At 40.3% G+C, this 26598-nt stretch overlaps 1 protein-coding gene across 1 annotated transcript in view; it reads left to right on the forward strand.

The window, feature by feature from the left end:
* The window catches only part of gabra2a (gamma-aminobutyric acid type A receptor subunit alpha2a), a 44986-nt gene that overhangs the window by 7704 nt on the left and 10684 nt on the right, over window positions 1–26598 (forward strand). The window contains exons 4-5 of the mRNA XM_073483677.1: window positions 18181–18401; window positions 26305–26387. Coding sequence (XP_073339778.1) covers window positions 18181–18401; window positions 26305–26387 — 304 coding nt within the window. The remainder of the gene's footprint in view (window positions 1–18180; window positions 18402–26304; window positions 26388–26598) is intronic.

The raw sequence follows: 26598 nt of genomic DNA on the forward strand, positions 1-26598 counted from the left end.
AGTCTAAATAAATTGGACATTTAAAAACACATCACTTGGTTTTCAAAAGGCTTGTAGGATTTTTGCTTTGGGTGTTAAGCAGGAACTCTGTGAAAGTGACTATCTGTAATATGTGGGAAGCTCTGTGGCAACAAAACCTAAAAAAAAAATAATTAAGAATTGTCTCTGAGAGAGTAAACAAATCAGGAGGATCGAGCATGTTTGAAAGACAATCAAATTGCTACTGTTACAACCAGGTTCAGAAGGGCCCAACAAAAAGGGTGACCACACAAGGGCAAACATTTTAAAAGGCATTCTATTACATCGAATTGAACCAAATTAGGGTAAGGTGAGGTTCACCCAGGGCATCATGCAAACAAGGACCACCACTGATAACATACAGAACAAGCTGCTTCAGCTCTGGACCACAACAACAACAACCGTTTTTCTACTTCCGTATTACATACATGCCAACTGCAGGTACCTGCAAGGCACAAAACCTAATACATCACACAGGGTACTGATCTGATATCTGAGTGTCAGTATAATGACTTATAGCCCTTTCACACCAGACAAAATCCCCACTAAGACCCACAAGCATCTGGCTCTTGCTCTTTAATGTTAATGGGTACAATTGCCATTCACTCTCGGGTCAAATGACTCTACAGTTATGGGTGTTTATCAGCTCCAGCTCTGATTGACTATGATGGGAATACATCACCTGGGTGGACACACTAATTTTCACCCCTTGTTTGGCACGATGCTGCCAACAGCTTGTGCTGTGATGCACGTTGAAGTTACAGCTGCTGACTCGTTCACACGTTCCATCTCTGTTCAAGCAGTGCTCAGACATTGTTCAGTTGGTGCTGAGTTTGAGAGAGAGACTGAAATAAAATATATTTAAAAAGTAACAGTTGATACAGTGGCTTCCATGTCACTCATAACTGAGCCTCTAGTGCCACTTTCAAAAACAATTTTACCACAACTAAGCATTCTGTGTTCAATAAGGCTAAATAATAATTAAATATGCTGTGGATATTGGATATATGTGGATATGTTGACTTACCGGACCAGCTTAGATGTAATTACACACATCCAGCAGATAAAATCTTTTAGACAGAGACCCTGTCAGCTCTGTTTGTCCTGTTGCTATTGGAAACCCAGCCACTCCAACCAGGAGAGCGATGACATGGCAAGGGGTTGACTGTGTTATTAAAAATACGATCTGATCATTCACTGTCATGCACCTCTGATATAGAGAGGTTTGATGTATTATACATATTATACATATTAAACATATTAATGTTGTTTACGGAACAGTGATAAATGTTGTGTTGGGAATAACTGGCAATTGACCCATTCAGTCATTCAGGTACTGGGATATGTTTTATTTTAACCCTTATTTATTCAAGGCTGGTTCACTGAGAGCGGTGCTTTCTTTCCCAGGAAACATATACATATACAAATACATACAGTATATACACACCTGAAAGCTGATCAATACAACCACAGCCTAATTTGTTGGCCACAGAGCAGCTCAACTGGAGCGGTTGGGCTGTAATAGTAATAGTGGAAGATGTTTGGGCATTTAAACTCTAAGCTGTTTGCTTTTCTGTAATGTTGCGAGTTTGATTCTAGGTTATTTGTTTTTCCAGTAGAATTTTATAATTAGTGAATCAAGTGTGCTGAACCATTTAGGTGTTGACTGGACAGGGTTCATTGAGAAGAGGTAGTTAATTCTGGGTAAAATTGACATTGACATTTTTATTGCTGCAATGCGACCTGTGAGGGATAATCATGAAATATTCCATCAGTTTAACTGTTCTTCAGTAGATTTAAGGATTGGGAATGAAGTTGAGGTGGAACAACTCCGGAAGATTTGAGGAAATGTGAATGCCAAGATATTGGAAGTTACCAGTTTGGATGTTGAAAGATTGTTTATGGAAAAGAACCTTTCTATGATTTGAAACACTGATGAAACAGTGATGTTGATGTTTTCTGTATATATAATAATAGATCATCTGCATATAAAGTGACTTTATGGGTTGTATTGGTGGTCGTAATTTTGGTGATTTGGCGAAGAGCGGCTGCTAGGGGTTCAATAAACAGTGCAAATGAGATGTGTAAATTAGTTTATTTTATTGATGATTACTGATGCTTTGTGTGAGTAGTAAAATATTTTAATTCATTTGATGAATGACTCTCCAAAACCAAACCTGTCAATTGTTAGTCCAGTTTACATGGTCATCAAATGATATGATGAATTAATCTTTTGGTGTTTGGATATATTTATTTGGTTGAATAGACTGTTGTTTGAGGAGTGTCAACCTTTTAATAAAACCAGTTTGATTGAGTGAAATAGGATATGGATGACCTTTTCTAATCTCATGGATAGAACTTTACAAACAATTTTAATGTCTTTATTGTGATATAGGGTGGTAGCTTGTGCAAAGAGTTGGATCCTTGTTAGGTTTGAGGAGAACTGAGATGAGTGCTAAATTCATATGTGGTGGGATGCTGGAGGATTTGTAATCCGGTGTGTAGAGATTGCTGTAGAAGGTTTGAAATGTTTTTGATATATCATTTGGGGTGTATAGAGTATTACCTACAGAAACTTTAACAGATTGTATGATATTTTTTGAAATTGATATGTTTTATCTTTTGGATGAGAAACTGGGTCTTCTTATTATAATATTGTATTATATTATATATTATAAGGGATATTATATTCTATAAGGAGAGGTTGTTGGAGAGTCATTTAGTTTAAGGATGTCCACTCTCTCCTCAAGTATGTACTGAAGACAGATCTACATGTAATGATGTGTTGAAATGCCATCTTGTGCATGGTTTAATAATAATAATAATTAAAATAAAAATAATGCTTATTGTAGTGGGCTCGGAGATGGTAATACGATGGATTGTTACTTCTTGTATTTCTGATATGATTGAGTTGCTAGAGCGGAAGTGATCAATTTGGGAGAGAGAATTGTGATGGGATGAATAATATGTATATTCTCGTTTAGTGGGGGGTTTTAGTCGCCAAATATCACCAAGACCATAATCGGTCATGTGTTGCTCAACTGGTTAATTTGATTGCCATGGTCTGAAGATTTTTTTGACTTTGATCGGTCTAATTCAGCATTAATAGAAATCACCTCCAATTAATGATAGTTACGGAAGCCCTAAAGGGCCATGCATTCATACATTTTATTTCCTCCGTTTTCCCGTGATAACAAGTTAATTTCATTTGTTTTCTCGAGATCTCGAGTTATTATCTCGAAATAACAACTGCCGTTTTCCCGAGATAACGGGATAACTTTCTCGAGATCTTGAGATAACAAAACTTTGTTTCCCGAGATAACGATATAATTAATTCGAGATCTTGAGAAATATATTAATATATATTAATATATTATAGTATATTAAATCATTGCAGGAAACATCATTCAGTGTAGCAATGTCAGAGGAGCAGGAGCATATCCATCACCGTGTCACACATCTTTTCAATCAAGGCCTGACACAGGCTGAAATAGTATTATGCCTTGCTATTACAGATAATATACACATTAGTGTGCGTAATCTAAAAAGACAATAGCAAGGCTTCAGCTATATCGGTGGCGCAATCAAAGTGAGCCTGATGTCGTCGTTAACTACATAGCTGACCAGCTACGAGGTCCCGGCGTCTCCATAATCTCAGGCCTATCATATCACAGTCATTATCTCGAGACCTCGAATTAATTATATCGTTATCTCGGGAAAACAGAGTTTCGTTATCTCGAGATCTTGAGAAAATTATCCCGTTATCTCGGGAAAACAGCAGTTGTTATTTCGAGATAATAACTCGAGATCTCGAGAAAACAAATGAAATGAACTCGTTATCACGAGAAAACGGAGGAAATAAAATGTATGAATGCATGGCCCTTTAGGGCTTCCGTAGATAGTTGTATCACAAAAGAGCATTAATTTTGAAAAGAAATCATGAAAAAATGCTAGATTGGCTTTATTTTGTCCATATAGTGTAGGGATCGTTAACCTAACTTCCTCAATGTGACCGTTTATTATTATGCATTGTCCTTCAGGATCAGATATGATTGAGTTGTTGTTATTGGGAATTCGTTTTACTAATTAACACTACAACTCCTCTTTTCTTTGAATTTTAAGAGGTGGCAAATACCTGGTTGATAATAAAAGTCATTATCTTTGTACAATTGCATAGATGTGAGTATGGAGATGTGAATACATCAAAGCTAAAATGACAGAAAACATAATATACAAAGATAAACATAGAGATGGATATAACCCCCCAATGATTGTGAATATAGGGAGTCTGTCTTAGCTCACCTTTTAATGAATTACCTCACACTGATTTGGATAGAAAACCTGCTCCTTCATCCTTCAATAGACATTGAAAATGTGATGAAGTCAGAGGTGTAGGTGAAGGCTGGTGTGTCAGGTGTTATATCAGAACTACAAGTACTGAAACCTTGTGTCAGGCATGATTCTCAGTAAGCCTCTCTGTTTCTCTCCATCCTCCCCCTGCTGTAGTCTTCTTAATCACTATAGTTGCTGCCCCTTCAGTTCTGACAAACCAATCTTTGCTGGTTGACATAAAATGTATCACTGCCAGTGTGCAACTGCCACAGAAAAATGACACAGACTCCAGATTTTAAAACTCCGGTGTACTATGAAAACCGGAGAGAGAAATCTGGCTTAATCAGCGTTGTCTGAACTTGTAGGACTTGATGTTCATTTACATGTAAATGTCCCGCACTGCAGGTTTAATGCCTTTGTTCATCATTGATGTGAAAACATCAGATTTCCACACAGTCTAAGAAATGATTCTAATGCTCATCATTCAGTAATAAAATGTTAACACACCATGGATCATCTCTCCTATGTGGCTGCTCTGTCAGCTGAAGAGTGAATATTGGATGGCTGTAGAAAAGCTTTTAACGCTGACTGATTCAAAAGTAATTTAGCTAACTTATCTGACATTATACAACAAGTAGTTCAAGCAGCCTGATTGGTCACTCCACGTTTACAAAATGCTCAAATCCTTATGACAGCACAACTTGCTATCACTAAAATATCACTCTGCCATTTTCCATCCACATTGTGACTGGCTGAGCTGGAGTGAAAGCTGATATATTATGTACATATTGTTATACACAGGCTGTAATTTGTGAAAGAATCAGAGAACGGGATGTTTTGAAATGTTTCATTATGGAAAAAATCAGAAACCGCAGTGGACCCATACTATGACCTCCTGTGGAGCTATTTCTATCGGCTGTTAAGGTAACATTTATAGAATAATTAGAACATTAATAAAATACTTTAAGAACTTAACCACTGCATTTTCAGAAGCTCTCCATCATACTTATTTAAATGATTCATCAGATTAAATGAGTTTGCCTATTTTTTCATTAAACAACTTTTTTAATGAATATAATTTATGGTGATGTTAGACTGCTGTCAGGCTGCCCTGTTAAAGTAGGTGCATGCAATTTGATAATGTGTCACAAATTAATACAGGTGTCTGTACTTCTTCACTTGATGAAGACCATCTGTGATTGAAATAATTACAGGCGGGACCACTTCAAATAAGATCTGAAGAAAAGACAGAGTTGTGCCAGTGTTTTTTTTTTCAACCCGGAGCACTTGCATAACTGACACTAGAGAGGTAGGTAGGGCGTCATAATTTGATGCGTAAGGCCACTGACCAAACTGTTGTATTTGAGGAGTTGGGAGTAAGAATATGTTGTTGCGCCACTAATAATGGTCAAGCACACCCTCATGTGTAATCTTATTTAATTAAACATCAGAGCTGAAAGCATTGGAGCTGCAAACAGACACAAATTGCTCCGTAAAAGACTGCATTTTTAAAAAATGTATAGCTTGTTGTAACATTATCCTGCATTGCTCCAAGTACAACGATGCAGTGATTTTACTGATGAAATTATAGTTGCCTCCTGGACTAATGATTCAAAATCATCAGCTTTCAGGAGACAGCCCTGCTTTATAATTACACTGTAACCCCTTAATGCACATGCAACTATGTAGTGTTCTCACCACATATATGAGATATTATTAAGCACTAGTTAGAAGGGGCACCACCATTGTTTAAATTATCGATTGATTAAATATTTAGGAGGAAAACTGATTGTTGTACATTCTGATTACATTGACCTCCATTACTGTCTTATAGGAAAACACAAATACAACGACTTAATTTAAGATATTTGTTGTACTACTAAGGGACATGGGATAAGGACCACTTAACATATATACATTTGTACTTATATACAAGTCGAGTGGATTAATGATAAGGCATGAATGAACTGTAAACATAGGTATTAAACTACTGCCCACAGAATGAATGAATAAATGAATGAATGAATCAAAAACGATTCAAAAAAGCAAAAAGGGAAATACTTCACTAAGATCAATAAAACAAAAGGAATTTAAGAATTAGCTCTGCATCAACTCTCAGTCAGAACGATGATTACTTCCTACTTTTCTGAGGTGATGGATGGGCTGATGATGAAGCGAACTTCCTGGAAAGCACCGAGCATGGCAAGCACACTCAGTAATCCACGGTCACCAAGACACAGCCAGGTGATGACGGCTGTACAGTAGGTTCAGTGAAGCAGCTGGTCTCACTTCTTTAGAATAATTAGTCCAGGCTGAAACAAGGCCTATCTAAGGCCACAGAGGAGAGACTCAGCATTTGTTCTCCAGTCTTGTTGTGTTCAGTAACAAGCTGCAGAGTTGGAATGCATGGAGCCAAAAAGTCCTCAAAAGTCAAAGAGTCCAGGATCACATCCAGTATGCGGACAGAGGATGGTGAGATTCAGGAACCATCCACATTGAGGAGCAGATCACCAACATTCTTGAGCAGCACCTTGGGAGCCACAACCATGAGCTCTGTTTTATTGGTGTTCAATTTGACGAGATTAGATGTCATCCAGTTTTTTATTTCCTGGAGGCAGTTGACAAGAGACTATGGGGGGAGGTGGACAGATGGATCTGTGCTGATGTAAAGTTGGGTGTCATAAGCATAGGAGTGGAACCTTAGACCATTGTGGCGGATGATTTCACCAAAAGGGCAACATGTAGTTCTTGACATCCTTCCTCTGTAAAAATGTTCGGTCCGCTACAACTATATATACAGCTTAAATAACTTTGGAACATATTTGTTTATGGAACAAGGGCTGTGGATTTTGTCCCATATCTTTTACAGCATAGTTGTTATGGATTCCCTCTTTGCCATAATGTACAGGAGGAATAATTCCAGAAACCAGAGCATATGGAATCTAGTGTTGCATTGAGATGGGTGGGATTTTTTATGTCCTTAAATATGGACTTGAAAAAAAGTCTTGGGTTAACACAGATATTATATGAGATCCTTGCCATGTTCAAAGATAGGCTCTTGAAGACACATTAAGCTCTAACCTACATTTGTATTACATTTATACTGTTATACTATTTCTATTGTGAACATAAAAGCATTGGTTGATATATGAACTTTACCTGTTATGATGTTTTTAAAAAAAATGGTTTTCATTCAGTGGTGTAGATTTGTTGGTCGGGGTGTGTTTGATGGGATTTCAAGGGATGTCTGTCTGTGGTGTGGCCTGATTGGGCCATGTGAGTCCACAACCCTACTTTAGACAGCCTCCCCCATTGTCTTGTAAGATAACCTGATGAAGGTCTAAGTATCGAAACGTTGTTGTCATTAAACTTAATTGCAGGTGAAGTGGACAGTGTGTGGGAGTCTTTTTTCCATGAAACCATGTTAAAATGGTACGTTTAATATCAACATCCAGTTGGTCATGCACATGCACATTTAAAGTCACACACACACACACACAAACACAATTTCCTGCCTTAAAAGCTTTCCTCAGTTTTTCCATCACAATCACAGCCACCCAACCCCCTCCTCACCCCACCTGGACCTTCTTCAAATATTTAAGAGGCACAGAAGCATGGGGCAGAGGGATGGAAGTGGTGATGATTGAGACAGCACCTTCAAAAGAAAGAAAAAAGAGAGATGGTCTCATGTTTAATTCATGCCATGTCTCCATCAAACTTGCAACAGATAATTTCACTCCACCACAGTGTCTATCTTTTCTCTGCCTTTGATAGCTCGTCTCTGATATACACACATACATCTCCCACGCAAGAACACACACACGCACGGACGCACACGCACGGACGCACACGCACGCACAAACACACACACACACACACACACACACACACACACCTCTTCCCTTTTCCTGATAGATTGAACGACCCCCTGCTGCTCCCTCTGCCTCGTTGTTTGCGAGGGTTTCTCATTTCTGGATTATAATGTCCCGTATGTGCTTCTCACACAAATACTGTGAAAGCAAAAACACAGTGAGATGCTTCAGAAGCTTAATACACCTGCCAGTTTTGTATATTGGATTCTCCATTCTGATTGGCAGATGACTGCGTTGTAAAGCCCTTTATATTTAATGATACTGGTGTTTAAAAAAAAATGTTGACATTTATTAAAGTCTGCAACTGAAACTGAAATTAAATTGCATTTTTTGTGTGCTACATCATACTGCTTTGTAAATGCACTTCTTCTTTGAGAACAAAATCATAAACCAAAAGTGAGAATTATATATTTTGATATTTTGATTGACCCTGCACACACTGACAGGGTTGTCCCCAGAGATTTTTTATGGGGGACCCAGAAGGGGCTATTGGAAATCTTGGAGTAGCCACCAAAAGAAAGGGGTGGGGGGCAAATTGGCTGGTTAACTATGCATTTCTTATTGTCATCTTATTATCTTAATCTCTTTTATAAGAACCATGACATTAAAAACATAATACTGTCAAACTTAAACTTCATATGCTGTGATTTCTTACCTGTAAACACAGATGGTAGTTTACGTGTTGGATAAGGGCTGCAAAATAAATACATAATGCTTCCTCTTACTTTCATGATGGCCACAATGGATGGCAGATAATATTCACATAGAATATATCATGACTTGATGACAACAGTACAGTCAAGTATCCTTATTTGATGTTGAACAATGCCAATTGTGATTGGAGTATCCACAGATAATCGTGACCAGGAAGTCACAGTGTGTGTGAATATATCCTTCCTGCAAAACAGTGAGCCTATTCATGTCCGTTTTGACAAATAAATATCTTGAGTTATAGCACGTCGTCATCTGGAGTAATTCATGTACACATTGTACAAAACAAGACAGATGGTTCAGATGGTTATCTCTATACATTACCTTTTTCTAATGGAAAATGCTACATGACATGTGTCTTCTTAATGTGATTATCAACCCAATATTATCACTAAACTTTAACAGATTATTAACAGTCCTTTAAGCTCTTGTATTTGCTTTCAGCTGTTTCACGAGTTATGTCAAGTTACTGCTGGTGAAAAATACCAAAATACACTGGACGGGGGGCTTTAAATGTGTTGCAGTGGAGACACTAGAACTGTGACAGCCAGTCAAGGTGGTGTGTTTAACAGGGCACCTACAGCTCACAGTCCACTGCATTAGCTCCACCACTGCCTGTTTATTTTAAACAACCACAAAAAAACCCAAGCACAGCCCATTAACAACAGACAGCCACTGAACATACAGTTAGGAAATAATAAGGTGTCAGTTATAGGAGATCAGTGGGACCCATACCCATGGCTGAGAAATAATAAAAATATCTATAATAAAGACATTATACAGAAATTTCACAGAAATAAACCAAAGAGATACGTAAAACAAAGACATGACGTGCAGTGTGTGGTCTTTAACAGAGGAGTGCCACACATGATGTTGAGCAGAAGGATACAGAGACTTGACCTATAAGCAGAGGAGGATTAAGGTAGTCATGGGCCCCTAGGCTATTTTTTATGTGGGCCCCCCCTTATGCATCATGCTCTCCCAGAAAAAAATTAATTTTGCACCATGTGTAACAGTGCAGGAGAATATTTGGCAAACATGATCCACACACACTCCAGTTAGCACACAGGTAGGTCAAATCAAATCGATGAGCTTGATTGGATGAGGTGACCCATGTCTGCCCAATCAGTGCTGTTTTGTTTGTTTATTACCCCATGGACCAATAGAGGTCAATGAATTTTTCCATACCAGTACCATAATTATACAAGTGTATTTAAATTTCTAAAAAATAATCTGACCAATTCAAGGACCCCTCCACAGGGGTGGAGCAGCAATTTTAAATTTGGGGGGGTTCTGGGGTAGCACATGAGCACCACAACCACCTTTGGCCCCTGTTTCAGTCTCCAAAACTAATGCGATGCATATAGATATTAGATTTTCTTCACTAGGATATGCCAATAATATTGCATTCAAAATGTACATTATAACACAACGCTCTTTAACCTAAGATATTATATATTCACAAGCAATCACATACCATGGTATTAAGAAATTAATGTATATGTCTTATTAAAGAACAAGTGTGAGTGAGTGAAATTGGCAAGAACACTGTGTTCCTCCGTCTTCTCTTGTGTTATCTCCCTCTCCTCCTCTCATGTTCTCCCCTTCTCCTTCTTTTGTGTTCTCCCTCTCTTCTCCTGTGTTCTCCCCCTCTTGTCTTCTCTCCAACTTCTCTCCTGTTCTCTCCCTCATCTTCTCCATGCTCTCCTTTGTCCTGACTCCTGAACTTCCCTTCCTCAGAAACATCCTACATAAAGAACTCAATGTTAATATTCCTGAACATGGAAGTGTTGAAATATTTTATGTAAACTTAGAACAAACAGCCTTGATTTTGATTAGGAAACATTCAATTCTTTTGTTGTTCTTTTATCTGTTTTTTTATTAATTATTTTACATATATTTTGTTGTTCTAATCTGTTTTAACTAATCTTTCATCCTAGCCTTTATTGTACTCTATATTATTTTATTCCTCTTATTATTTAAGATTTTAATAGTTTTATTGCATTTCATTGTCTTCATTTCTATTCTTTTCTAGTTTCTGAGAGCAGTAACAGGGATGAGTTGATGTAGGAGATTTTCTTCATTGAAAAGAAGGTTTTAAGCTCCAACAAATAGCTTTAAGTTACGTAAATGAACACCTACATGGCATCAATGCAAGAATATGAATGTACTACCATAAAATTGAACTAGTGCATTTATGGATTGAAAGCTAGCTTTCTGTTTCCCTCCTGTCACATAACTCCAAGTCAATCTTCTGCTGCCTCTTCCTGTTTGGCATTCCTAACAAAAAGAATAATGATAATGTTGAATAATATCAAAATCAGTGGCTGTCTCTAGAAAACTATCTGTCAGTTACCATTAACTTTACCTGGCTTGCATTAACTTTTTTTTGCCACCTGGCTTGCTTAATATTAGCGGACATGCCACAAAGCAAGACACAGTTTAGTTATTTACAGACACAATCCTACATTATTAACGAGTTAAATAACCGTTTCATACCTCTGCTCTGTTCGCTGTCTGCGGCAGCGAGTGACGGCAGCTCCGTGTTAGCATGTACGTGTTTACTTTCCCGGGGGGCCAGGACTAGTGGGTTTGGTCAAATGGCTGTGATTGGCTTGATGGCTGTCAATCAATCTAACTTGGCCAATGGGTTTTCATGTATAGGGGACTGAGGTGCGCTCCATTTTAGTACGCTGGTACACCGCGAGTGCGGGCAAGCGGTTTAATACCTTAGGAGAAAGTCGGGGGGATGAAATCACCTTGTTTTAAAAGTCCCCCACGGCTGTGACGCCAGGGCCCCTCCACACGTGGGGCCCCTAGGCTGCAGCCTAGGGAAGCCTGTGCATTAATCCGCGTCTGCCTATAAGGATGTTATAGAACGTTAAATAATTTAGTGTTCCAGTCTTTGCCCAATAGTCTGTCCAGCTACACAACAGTTACACTGTGTTTCTGTTCTGCTCAGCCCTAATTCATTTATTTTCTGGTCCTGGTATTACTTTTGTCTTGTTATAAATTCCATCAGGCCCCATTATTTTACCCCCTTTCCCATCTGAAACCTGTGGAATGATTTCATATGCATGTACTTAATGCACTTGACACATTTATTAGGTCTCAAGGACACACATGAATGTGAACATATCTTTTATTTGTTTTTGAGGAAACTCAGGACGCCTTTATGTTAGCTTAAAGATCCCAATCTAGGTGCTGTATCGTAGGCAACTGGACTTGTTTCAGTTTCTTGAAGATGTTTCACCTCTCATCCAAGAAGCTTCTTCAGTTCTAACTAACTGGAGAGGAGTAGGCTGGCTTTTAAACTCTGTGTGGGTGTGTTCTTACAGAGTCGTTAAGGACACGTGTGAGCTCTGAGTTTCAGAGTCGTTAGGGCCACTTGTGGGTGGTTGGTCAAACTGGCCTTCATGTGGGTTGCTGATGCTAGGTGAGCCCAGGTGTGAATGGTTGTTAAGCTGTCTGGGGAGGGAACTCAGTACTGCATTGTAGGTGGGTGATAAGTAATGTCTTAGGCCACCTCCGCTATTCAAAGACGGTCGTTCCAGTTTGACATAGATGGATTCCTCTGCAGATTCCATCTGTCTTCTCGGGCCAAGATGTTTACATTGCTGTCCTCAAAGGAATGATTTTTCTCCTTAAGATGTAAGTGGACAGCGGAGTCTTGACCTGAGGAGTTGGCCCTCCTGGTGTTGTGCCATTCATTTATGGAGAGGTTGTTTTGTCTCCCCAATGTACAAATCTGTGCAGTCCTGGCTGCATTGAACAGCATAAATGACATTACATTACTGTTTATGCCTGGGTGTTTGTCCTTAGGATGGACAAGTTTCTGCCTTAGTGTGTTGGTAGGTTTAAAGTGAACCGGGATATGATGTTTATTGAAGATCCTCCTGAGTTTCTCAGATGTTCCTGTGACATAGGGAATGACAATGTTGTTATCCTTTCTCGTCTCCTCCTCTCTGTCTGCTCTGGATCTTTTAGCGGTTTTGACAAAGGTCCAGTTTGGGTAGCCACAGGTTTTAAGTGTTCCCCTGGTGTGCTTCTGTTCCTTCTCTTTCCCCCCTGACTTAGTGGGCACAGTCTCAGCCCGATGGATTAGGGTTCTGATGACCCCCAGCTTGTGCTCCAGTGGGTGATGAAAGTCGAACAGCAAGTATTGATCTGTGTGTGTAGGTTTTCTGTATACCTCAATGTTGAGGTTTCTGTCTTCTTCAGTGTGTACTGCACAGTCCAAGAAGGGCAGACCGTCTCCTCTGACATCTTCCTGTGTGAACTTGTTCTGATGTTATTGTCCACAGCATTTAAATGTTCTGTGAAGGCTTCCACTTCCCTTGCTCTGATTTTGACCCAGGTGTCGTCCACATACCTGAACTAGTGGCTAGGAGCAGTTCCTGTGAAGGTAATCAAGGCTCTGCTCTCAACTTTTTCCATGTAGAGGTTGGCCACTATTGGGGACACCGGTGAGCCCATGGCACAGCCGTGCTACTGTCTGTAGAAGCTTTCACTGTACTGGAAGTAGGTGGTCGTCAGACAGAGATCAAGTAAGGCACAAATGTGATCTGGGGTGAAGTTGGTCCTGCTGGACAAAGTTCTGTCCTGTAGCAGGCATTTCTTCACCATCTTAACAGCTTCTTGAGTGGGAATGCATGTAAAAAGTGATGTGACATCGTAAGAAACCATTGTTTCGTCTGGGTCCACTGTTATCTCTCTCACCTTGCTGGTGAAATCCTGTGAGTTTTTGATGTGGTGGTGAGTGTTACAGACCAAAGGAACTAGGATACTGGCTAAGTGCTTGGATATGTTATAGGTAACTGAGTTGATGCTGCTGATGATGGGTCTGAGTGGTGCTCCTTCCTTGTGTATCTTGGGGAGTCCATAGATACATGGGATGGCTTCCCCGGGGTACAGTCGGTAATATAATGGCCTGTCAATGGCTTTGTCCTTTTCTAGTTTTTGTAGATATTCTATAACCTTCTTTTTGTAGCTATTGGTAGAATCTTGCCTCAGAGTCTCATAGGTGTTAGTATCACTAAGAAGATCAGTGACTTTGGTGTAGTAGTCTGCTGTGTTTAGCACTACAGTGCATCTACCTTTGTCTGCTGGCAAGATGGTTATGTTCTGGTCTCCTTTGAGTAATGCCAGGGCCTTCCTTTCCTCAGTAGTCAGGTTGGAGGGGGATGCTTTTGCATTAGCAAGAGTGGCTGATACCTTCAACCATAGCTGTTCTGCCTCTGTGTCTGCCAGCTTGTTGTTTCTGATGGGTGACTCTGTTGCTGTGATGAGATCTACTACTGGTATCTGCTCTGGAGCTACTGCAAAGTTCAGTCCTTTGGCAAGAACATCCTTTTCTGGTTGGGTGAGTTGTCTGTTGGACAAGTTTTTCACCCACTTATCTTGTATGTCTGGATGTGCTGTGTTGTTGATGTCCTTATTTCTCCAGGTAAGAACTTCTGTTCTATGTGAGTTGCCTGGAAAGTTTGGAATTTTTGTGTCTTCCATTCCTTACCTCTAGTGTGTTGTGATGCTTGTGCCTTCTCAACAAACTTGGAGACATTTTCCAGGACACTGCATGGTAGCAGTGATGTTAGTTCCTCAAATGTCTGGTCAGTCTTAGCAGTGAGTGCATCGATGGTGAAATTAATCTGTTGCACTCTTTCATTGAGTTGCTGGTTTTGAGCCCTCTGAAGGATCCTTGTGGCCCTGTGTCCTTTCACGCTGGAACCCAGGCGTAAGCTCTTAGGAATTATCCTGTGTTGCCTGCATCTCAAGTTGAAGCGCAGGTGGTTCCAGTAATCAGCCAGCTTCCTGGATGTTCTTTCATACTCCCGTACCAATTGAAGGGCATTCTTCCCAAAATGGTAAGCGACATGTTGATGAAGGTTCTCAGTCATCCAGGTTATGGTAAATCTAGGTTCTTTCTTTAAATACTATAGTGTGGTTAAAAGAAAGCACCATTGACTGTTGTTAGAACAAACTGTGGTCTCTCATGTTAAAGTGACACACTTTGTTGAGCCACCTGGACCTGCTCACTACAACAATGTCATATTCACAGTCTGTTACACAAATACAAACATAAACATTAAGAGTGTGATAGCAGACGGAAGTCATGGTTTGATACATACCTTGGTTTTGGGGTCACAGTTTGAGTACAAGTATGATGGTACGTATTCAGACATATACAACAGAAAAGAAGGAATTGAAAATCCCAAATGCATAACATTAATTTTATTTTTATTTAATTTAAACAGACAGTAGTTTAAGTTGCACTTTGTTCCTCCTAGTGTCCTCCAGGCTCCTTAAGAACACAGACAAACCTCGTCGTCCTCCTCCAATCCAACACTCGCTCTCTGAAATTCTCCTACACAGCTGATTTAAAAGAAGCATTCTCATTTGACCTCACCACAGTTCTTTGACTTATTTTATTGTGTACCTTTGTGTACCTATTGTAGCACCTTGGATTGGAGTGTGGACCAGAAAGCTGACCAGAAGCTCTTGCCAAAGTGTGACAGATGTGATGGTTCAGGACAAATACATGTACTATTACACTCTGAATAAACATAGTCTATGTTCTTATTTGAATAAGAAACTGATGGTTTCATTTTGTTTTTGGAACCTCAAGAAAATGATTGGCTTCAAGAGGATTAATTGTGTGTTGATACCGACTGAAGAAAGAAGGGATGGTTAACCAGACTGCTCAGGCTTACACAGTGTTAAGAAGATAATTATAGTTCATTTTGAGCTCATGATATTTAAATTACTAGTGGATTTTATAATAAAGTATTCCCTTTGTTTCCTCAGAAGCCATCATTTAAACATTGCTGCTTGCAGCACCAAAATCAAAGACATGACAGTAGGACACCTAACTCATCAGAGTTTGTTCTGGCACAGATTTGCTGACACACTGCTGGAACCTCCTGTGCAGTCCAATGAAAATGTGGATCTACATATACTGTAATGAGAGAGACAGAACGAGAGAGTGATGTTTCCACTCGGCTGGAGGGATTGATGTTGATGTAAACTGTGGCTGACACTTTGCCTCAGGGACCAGCTGGATCTGTGACCGACAGGTCCGCACCCGTCCAGGTGCTGCTTGGCCAGGTCACGAACACGCAATGAACTCTGTCTGAAGCTGAGAACACACCAGGATAACAGGACATGAATGATTTGAAAACACAATGTACCACATATGGATGTTTTCAAAGAAAACACAGAAAAATCCTTCTATTATACATCTATTATATTAATAGACAAGGTATTACTCAATGTTAGTGAGATGATCCTGCTCAACTTTAAAAAAGTCTGTACTAATGCAGACATAGAAAGTAGTTTAAAACAGTTTACAGCATGAAGAGACACTGTTTTGTGAAAATAAATCTTCATTTATTATTATTTATTATTTTAATATTTTATTTATTTATTGTTTTAACTTTTCTTCATAATGTGAGCATCACAAATTGACCTCATTGTTTTGGAGTAGTTGCATGAATCACGTATTAAAATATCTGGCCACTAAAACTGTATCTGCATGACTAGACACAAATAAGGGTGATTTCGGGTTGGTTTGGGCGACTCTGCCCATAAATATTTCTTGACTGAACAAGACAAAGTCTGTCAGTGTTTGTTGGACCCACTTATAAGCTGATGGATAGAATAGACAACATTCAGAGACACAGTATCTCTTGGGGAATCTTGTGCCATTGATTCATAGGCTATACGTATCACGTGAAAGACAAGCAGACCAACCATGGGACTGTGTGGTACTTGATATATGATTTTAACAATATGGTTAAAAAAAGAAAAATTAAATGAAAAAAAAAACATATTGCAATTGCTTTGACAGATAATACAATTGGGATATGATTCATGATTTGTGGGGATAACTTGTGCATCACAATTTTTATTTTCCCTGAAAAAAATGACAATGTGACATTTGTTGGTGCCTGTACCAAACAAATATGATTACTGGAGAACATTTGTAGACCAGGAATTGTCTGCAGCACTACAGTGCTTCATTATACATTTTAATCATAAAATTGCAGCTTCTGCAAAATTGCAGAAGCAGTTCCAGCTTCTTCAATTTTGTATCGATCTTGGTCATATTGTGATTTTGATATTTACAGTGTTTAAAAAAAAAAGTTTACACACGAGAACATGTATACCTTAGTTCTCAGTTCCAATGATTTGACTTCTGAATCCAAGTTTCCTGTAACTCATCTTTAAACACACTTCATTTAAACTAAGAATGTTTTGGTGAGTTATATTTTATCTTTCCACCATCACCTCTGGTTTGGTCGAAATAAATCCTCAATTCACCGAAAAAGATGTAAAAACATTCCAGCTCCACACTCTCATTTTCACCCGCTGCTGATGCTGGACTCTCTCTCTCCTCTGCATCTTTATGCCTCTCCTGGCCCCGCCTGCCATGTCCCATCCCCCAGAGTCCTTCCTGATCAGAGCTGCTGTAAATCGCCTCCAAACTACATTATATTGCCTGTGTTCGTACTGACCGCTGTCGGTCTTGGAGGCTGTGTTCAGTCCCAGTCTGGTGTCCAGCCATGTCCACAAGAGCACTGCTCAGCATGGTGACTACCCAGGTGATCCATGGCAGCGACCCAGGCAGACTATTGTCACTACAGCCAAAGATAGCTACAGCTAAGAGTAGAGTGACCAGCAGTTAGAAGTTGCTGCCCACTCTAGTTTTGGAGCTACCTTTGAATTCTGGCCATTCCTTACAACTTGCACCTTTAACCAGTGACTGTACAGAGGACTTTGCAAATACTTTATAATTAATGTTTTATGATTCATCCACCTGCCATATATTTCTGTCACACCAATGCTATTATCACACCTCATTTCCCATATAATATTGTGTAGTGGTTATATTGTTTCATTTTTCTAAAAGTCACATGTAATTAAACTTGACGTGACAATAGACAGTAAAACTTAATTTGATTTGAAAATGGGGATAATAGTGCACAGTTTCAGATGGTTTGTCCATCACACACATCTGGCCAGTCACTGCATAACGTGAATGTGCTTGGTGGACAGAAAATCTTATCCATCCCCCCAATCCTCCAATTCTAGGGTCAGAAAGGAGATGAAGAAGAGGGATAAAGATGCTGCTTGATGTTGAGACATTCATTGATCATGAAGTTGATCAGTTACCTGTGTTTGTGACAAGTCATTATATGCAAACATGGCTCTTTTTAACATTGTGGTCCCTGCTCTGTGTCTCTTTCAGGAGTACACTGTAGATGTTTTCTTCCGTCAGAGTTGGAAGGATGAGCGATTGAAGTTCCATGGACCAATGAACATTCTGCCTCTCAACAATCTGATGGCCAGTAAGATCTGGACCCCTGACACCTTCTTCCATAATGGCAAGAAATCTGTGGCCCACAACATGACCATGCCCAACAAGCTGCTGAGGATTATGGAGGATGGGACCCTGCTCTACACCATGAGGTAGCTGGTTGTATAGTTATTACAACTAGTGATATGAAATGTTCAGTCATCCAGGTTTTATAGCTGCATACAGAATTCCTATTCGGTTTCACTAGTATAGTGCTAAACATTGAATAGAACGTTGATTTTAATCACATCTGCAAAATATTTTTCATGTCATTCATTGTGGTGATTCTAGCTAATCCTAGACACCTGTGTCCTGTGGAGTCTTCCAATGGTCCATATTTGATTCATTATTGTTCTTTATATATATACTAACACTGGATCATCACCAGTGTTGGGGGTAACTTGTTACAAAGTAATCCGTTGGGGTACTTGGATTACTTTTTTGTTGTAATGTAATGTAACACGTTAGTGCTACAACTCAAGAACTAACTTGTTGTTTAGTTTGTTTTTCATAAAAGTAATCCGTAACTAGAGGTGTGAATCTTCATTAGCCTCACAATTATGATTCAGCTGTCAGCGATTCGAATGCAAAACAATTCTCGACGCATCGCGATCCATCTTGATACCTCTCAGTGTATGGCATCCGCAATGATCTTTATTACTGCACATGGCTACTTTTTCATCATTTAAATTCCCCTTTTATTCAGAAAGTCCTTCCAATAATCAGACAGTCTACAAAATAAAAGCTTTTCAAAATCTGTACCTCAGTACATAAAAATTACAAAAACAAAACATTCATCCATCTGCAGTGCCTTTCACATTTGTTGTAATCTACAATAATAATGTTTTCACATGGCAGCTTTAAGATAAGGCATCTATTGACTCTGCTGCATACACCTTTCTCAGAGTTGGACGGCAAAGTCGACAGCACCTCCTCAGATCTTTGCTGATTAGCTGGGCTTGCTGTAACAGTTATTATTTATGGCTGCAGACGTCAGCTTCGGCTGAAAATGGCTGACGTGATTAGTTGTTGTTGTGAGGCAGAAGTCATGCTCAGTGTGAGTCTTGTCTAGTTCGTGCTTCCCAGCAAGTTCATAAAATCTGACATGTGCCCCAAGATGTCTGTTTAAAAAAATACTCCCGCCCACAATTCAAAGCATGGGAGCTACCCTTGGAAGTCCTGCCCTTAACCCCAAGAGGAACAGTCTGTCAGACAAACATTTTGGAAAACTTCTTCTCCTGCTTTATAATCAGTAATTTTAAAAACTAAACTAAACTACAGAGAACAGAACATTGGTTGGGTGAGTCTGTGTGTTTGAAAAGCCTACATTAACTTTTATAGTTTGTGTGTAGGAATATGTTTTGAAAAAAAAAAAAAACATGCACTTTCATTGTATTTGTGCTTTTATCGTTTCTATGTAAGCACTCTTAGTTTATGGGTTCATTAGTTGCATTTTTAAACATCATATACTAGGCCTGCAGAGCCCGTGTTATATTGTTTTCATTGAAACAGCTGTGCCTAATACTGAATGCCTCTGCCCAGTCACTGTCAGATTGTTAGCAAAATAAAGAGCTGTAAATGTTATATTGCTTCTGTCATTCCTATTATTAGGCTGCAGAGTTACTGATTGTGGGCCGTAAAGAAGGCTACAAAATGGCGGTAGAGTCAATACATTCAAAGGTACATGTACAGCTGGCTACACACTGTCTGGAAAATATAACCGACACGCGCAATGAGTCGCAAAGGGGTTTCACCGTAATTTTTGGTAACTCTAAAGTACTCTAACATGCTACTTCTCTCAGTAGATAACAGTAACGTGCAAGTAACGACAACCAACACTGATCATCACAGACAAAACACTGACTGACATTTTTATGCACATGACATCTTTTGCAGTGATGTTAACCCCCAACCCTAACCATAACCCATTATGGAGAGGTTGAGAGGGATTATCCATTGCCGTTTGTCGATAACATCTGTCGATGTGGTTCTACTCAGTTTAACTTCTTCACAATAAAAGCCCCCCGTTATTTAGTCATTTTAGGAAACATTGCATTTTCACCTGCTGTGCCTAAACATGACTCCCAAAACAGCTGAAAGAAAACATGATGAAACCGTAAAACACAGCAGATGTTTGGAAGAACAAACAGGACGAGAGGAGCCAAAGAGATTCAGTTAGAAGCTACAAAAGTACTGAGAGCTGAACACACTGACTTTTAAAAACATCTTTCTCTCAGGTTTCCTGCACAGACATGAGTTGACATGAGTATCGATTCAAGTCGTGAGATGTCAACACAACCTGCTCGGAGGCGGGGCGGGCGCATCTTGGCCCTACTCCAGAGCAGTTCCATTGCCAGCATGGCTCAGCTTAACTCGGAGCAGTAAAACTGGTGATAGAAAAGCAAATCAGCACGGCTCTGTTTGACTCAGCGCAGCTAAAAAAAAACGTGGTGGAAAAACAGCACAGGAGTCTAGTTCCAGTTGTCCGGTTCCATCCCAACAACAGAGCTTATTAACTTATTGAGTTGGCCTCACCAGCTATGACGCCACCGACCCCAGCACAACACAGGAAAGATCAGTGCACTGACAGTACAGATTGATTGATCTTAATGTGCAACAGGCTACTGAAGGTCTTCTGAGTTCCCTCAGGAAGAACAGTGCTCTCTGTCCCACCCTGAATATTCCGTTTTTTTATTGATTTGGAGCCTGAGGTACTAACATGAGTGTACCCTCTCCAGTTTCTCTCCCTGGATGATAACCAGGACAGGACCTCCTCTTCCATCCAGTAGTTGACCACCAGCTCTTTGGTCTTGCTGATATTGAGCTTCAAGTGTCTGTTGCACCATGGGACAAAACTCTCTATTAGTCTTCTGTAATCCTCTCATTTTCTTTGTTGATGCATCCAAACTGTAGGTTTGAGGAGGAGCAGTTAAAAACTGAGAAAGTGAGAGGGAGAGTGGTCTGTGTTTTGCAGCCTGAATCAGCAGATTGGGAGCACCTGCGAGTGTCTGTATTTTTTTTTTGCACTTTTAACTCTACAGGGTGCTGCCATCAGCAGGGGTCAAACTTACAACCTGTAAATCTGACAGGGGCTTTGTATCTCCAGGGAAGGTGACATACTGACCGCAGTGGGGTCATGGCTTTTAGACACACCTTCGTTCAACATGAGGCAATTACATAATATGTGCCAGATTGGGGTATTTGTGTCTGTTTTAACTTAAAAGGCCAGTCCATATTTTGGTGATGTGTGATCCATCCAAGATATTCAATATTACTGTGGACTCACTTTTTGACTGAAGTAGTAGTGACCTACAATAAATGACCAACCATGATACTAATGAGAGCTATGAGAGCCCAATCCTAATACACCCCTTGACCCTACCACTTAGTCCTAGCCCTGTGTTATGGTTACATGGATTATGAGAGCTCTGTGTCGTTTCAATGTATTATGGTCATTTTCTTTATAACAAGCATAAAACAATCACTACTAGTTTGCTGATGTCCTGGTAACTAGCTAGGGTTACATTGTTATTGTTGATTTGACAGTCATGCATTTTGATGTATTTCAATGTTGCATTCCACCTCTTTGATGGCATATGATGCCTGAAATTTAGCTTGGTACGGCTCCTCTCATATCAGTACAGACTAGCAGGGTACTTTTTAATGTTAGCCTATAAAGCACTACTAATGTTAGCACCCAGTAATGAAGCAGTGTTCTTTTTTATATGATGGCGTGATTAAAAGCATGAGGTTATGCCCCGCATAAGTGAGATAGACAATTGTCAACAAAGAGGAAAGTCTTGCAGCAAGTTCTTCTTCTTCTTGGCACTGGTTTCATTCATTTCCAGTGGCAAACTGAGTGTAGTGGAGTGCTTAGCAAGCTTTGGGATGACTGACAAATAGGGTTATTTGCGCATGCTCACCTCTGCCTCTGGGTTGGGTTGCCAGGTTCCACAACACATATACCGCACAGACAATAAGACACCCCCATTTGATCTGTATCACTATGAAAACGGGAGATTAATGGGAGAAATTACCAAACTTAAGCACAGCAGGAAAATGGGTTAAAAATAGGCTGACTGCTGTAAAAAAAATTATATAAAATGCATGTAAAAGGACGGTATTTGCAATCATATGTATTTCTGTGAGAAATCTTTTCTTAAAAATACTGTGGAAAGGCCCAGAAATAATGGAATCAGGCATGCCCAGGCATGCCACAGTTTGGAAAGTCCCTGTCCCTGTCCCAGGATAAGTAAGACACTATTAAAAACACATCTTAGAGAAAGGTTTTAAAGAAAAGAGGTGGAGACTCCTCAGAATCTTCATCAGTATAAAACCAGGAGCCCCAAGAGCTTCTGTCCTCAGCCCAGAGCAAGACATAAGTGATTATCAGGTGCAGGAAGGAATAACTCAGGAGAAACCTGCCAGCATTTGGTAAAACCTAGCATAGATCGAGCACACCCAAATCCACGTCAGGATGAAAAAACTCTGTCATAACAAATGCACCAACGCCTGTGGTGGATCTACGAGGGGACCATACTACTATGGTGAGGAGACAGAATAGTTGAAAAAATATCACATTCGACTCCATAGCACTCTAGAAACAGAGGACAACGAGGAGAGGAGAGAACCACCAGCACTACATTAGGATCATCACAGCATCAGTCATACAAATCGCAGGGATGAGGACTACATGGAATTGAGAAATGGGAAGCAGGTCGAGAAAACCAGACTATTGAATTGCCCCCTAACGGGATATCTGACCCTAATTGGCTCAACATAAGAGATGACACGGGGGCAGAGGAGGAGATGGCATGTATCCTCTTAAAATTATGGGGCCAGGCCAAACTTGGTAATTGCTGTGGTCCATTATGAACATGATAGGCCTGGCAGGAGGGTTGCCTGCCCTCACAGATGGAGCAAACAAGTGAATAAAGGCACTGGAGGAAAGCATGGCAGGGTTAAGACTGGTGCTAGGAGATTTAAATGCTCTACTCATGCATGATGAGACTGGTAAGTACACCACTGAAGATATTTTCCATGCAGCACAATACCAGCTTTGGTGACTGGAAATACAATTGAGGATGTGGAATTTGGTGGACACTGCCAAACTCAGAAAACATTACCCAGAAAAATTGGATCCATCAAAGCTGGAAGCAGAGGTACTAAAGGATGACAAGTGCCCCTCCAACTAGCAGCAAAGATTGATGGATGAGACTGGGAGCGCCTGGAATTCAAATACCACTACTCAGAGCCTTTTCACTGGAGGTGAAGAAAGCCATGCCAGAAGGAGTGCAAAAGAGGCTAGACAACACTGTGGGCCAGATTAAAATGGACTGATTCATCACGTGGAAAACCACAAGAAAGGAAAATGTCAGGAGGAAGAAATTAATATACAGCTGGCCAATAAACTAACACAGCTACAGCTGGGGGAGTTGTCCAAACAAGAGAGAGAGACAAAGCCAAGATTCAAGCCCCTGTGGTGACCGCCACCCAAGCAGCCCCTCAGACTAAAATCACGCCTACAGCCACAGTTGAGTTCAGTCTGCCAACAACCAGGAGAGCCACCAACTAGCCTGGGAGTGGAGAATGGATGGTCACCCAGCTGTGAAGAGTGCAGTCTATCCTCAGTGCTTAGAATTTATTGCTCAGTGGCAGCTTGTCAGAAGTGCACAGCTGGAAAGAGCCTTTAGCCCGACCTTTGCTGCTCCTGATGTGGACCCACGGCTCAGAGTTGCATGGAGTGGAGCAGGCTTGGACCTTGGGTTTAGCCCCAAGGGTGGGCCAGATGTCATCATTCAGGACCAGGGCACCAGTTGAAAGAATTGGTTCCCCCCCTGGTCCTGGCTGATCTGGACCAGATAAGGGTGGCATCACCGAGTGGGACAGCAGCTGAACAGTTGGTTGATGAGCCAACATCACGGGAAGTGTTCAATATGGAGAGTTGATTGAGCAGCTGCTATGGATGAAACACCCATGATCAACTAGTCCTTGCTTCTTAGAACCTGTTTCAACAGTCTGATGTCCTGTAAGTAACTTTAAGTAAGCCGGCTGGCAGACACTACATATAGCAATGATTAAAGTGTCAAAAGTGCTCATTAGAAACTGGCTATAAACAGACCTTGCTAAGTCCACAGTTAAAATCCAGCTAAGATCCGAGTCCAATGACTTAATCCTTTATCCGGGCAAAAGATCCAATAAAAATTACTAGGATCTAGGAAGACAATTGCAGTCAAATCCCTATTAAAAGACTAGAATCACACATGTGCAGGCAAAGACTTCCGTGAAGATAGGCTACTAACTTTTAATCCAGTCGTCACTATGATGCACTGTGTGTTCTGACACCTTTCTATCAGAAACAGCATAAGCTTTTTCAGCAATGTGTGCTACAGAAGGTCTTCCGTGGGATTGGACAACACGGACTAGCCTTTGCTCCCCACACACATTAGTGAGCCTTGGGTGCCTATGACCCTGTCACTGGTTGTTCTCCCTTGGCCCTTGTCAAAGTCGCTCAGATCCTTATGCGTGCCCATTTGTCCTGCTTCCAACACATTAACTTTGAAGACAAAATGTTCACTTGCTGCCTAATATATCCCATCCACTGACAGGTGCCTTTATAGCAAGATAATTAATGTTATTCACTTCACCTGTCAGTGATTATAATGTTAAGGCTGATTGGTGTAAACTGACAGCAGCTACACCCCACAAACACACACACCGAAGCAAAAAGAGAGCCTGCACAGTTTTTACACAAGATGTAATGCAAAACAGAGAAAGCTGCATTACATGATAAGGCAGTGGTTGTTGACAGTCTCCTACAGTACAGTACAGCAATCAGTGACTTCTGAAGGTCATGTGTGAGCTAATTCCCATTCTCAATGCATAATAAAACCAGTTCACGCCTTTTTTGTCCTAGTGCACTTCTCAAAATCTTCAAAAGGTTTTTAGTTGAATGAGCCTTGACAGGGATGATCAAAAACAGCAGAAAGGTCTCACACACAGTGAATGTATGATGACCTTCCATGGCCATTTTAGCATTTAGCACAATAACTAAACCCAGCATGCATGGTCACATCATGGGTGTGTTTCATTTGGGTCATGTAGCATGCTTGCTGGGTGGTGCATTAAGTCAGTAACTAATCCAGGTACAGATATAACCTAAGATTGTACTTGAAGGAAAAATCCGTCAGGCTGACGGGGCCGACTGGCTCTACGGATTGCGATCAGTTTCAGCAACGACATTTCTTCAAAAAGCAGGAACAGACACTGTGTTCTATGCCTTGAGTCACCAAACAGTGCCCTTGTGTAATAACTAATCATGAAAGGTCATAATGTGGACTGTCACTTACCTGTCAGCAGGAACGTCACAGTAACAACACAATAACTAGATTTTACAGTTGACAAAGTCACTTTGATAATGAAGGGGACATAGAAACAAAGCAGTGGTGTCCTATCCAGGACCTTCAAAAGAATAAACCTTCATACTCAAAATCAATCATGCACAGTAAGCTTCTTACCTCACATTTTATGACAGCATATTATTCAGAAATAGACTGAAGATGTTGGAGGAAGGCACATCTGGCTGTCAATGCTTTGACCGAGCTATGTGCCCTTTGTTACCCAGGACACAATGACCGAAGTCTTACTTTGTCTCAGCGTGATCTTCTTATTGTCCGTGCTGTTATATGTTGTATGTCTGTCTCTTTAATGTGCTGCTGCATGTCAGGAGAAAGGATATTTTTATACTCAACAGAGCATTTTCCTGGTGAAATTTTAAAATTGCTCTCTTCCTAGCTTGTGCTTGTGCAAGCTTGTGCCCTTAATGACACATTGTATTCATCAAAACAATGTCTCATTCTCAGATCATTTTACAATGCAGAAAAAGAAATGCATTTTGTTCTTTGTAAGGATTTAATTAAACAATGTGTGTGTGTGTGTGTGTGTGTGTGTGTGTGTGTGTGTGTGTGTGTGTGTGTGTGTGTGTGTGTGTGTGTGGGTGTGTGTGTGTGTTGCCAGGTTAACAGTTCAAGCTGAATGCCCCATGCACCTGGAAGACTTCCCCATGGACTCTCACTCCTGTCCTCTCAAGTTTGGCAGCTGTAAGTGTGAGCAGATTCCCTTCATCCATACTGCACAGCCTAAAACTTGGCCTCATTTTAACTCAAAATAATATGCTCATTGTTTTAAACACAGACTTCAGTAAATGTTTACTTGTGTTACAAAACAAAAATATAAACACAAGACAGCTATTACACTCTCAGGTCAAGAAAGAAAAAATAAAAACTTGAAAAATTGCACCGAACTTCCCTT

Source organism: Pagrus major, chromosome 16 (genome assembly GCF_040436345.1).
Source record: "Pagrus major chromosome 16, Pma_NU_1.0".
In the NCBI taxonomy this organism is placed as follows: Eukaryota; Metazoa; Chordata; class Actinopteri; order Spariformes; family Sparidae; genus Pagrus; species Pagrus major.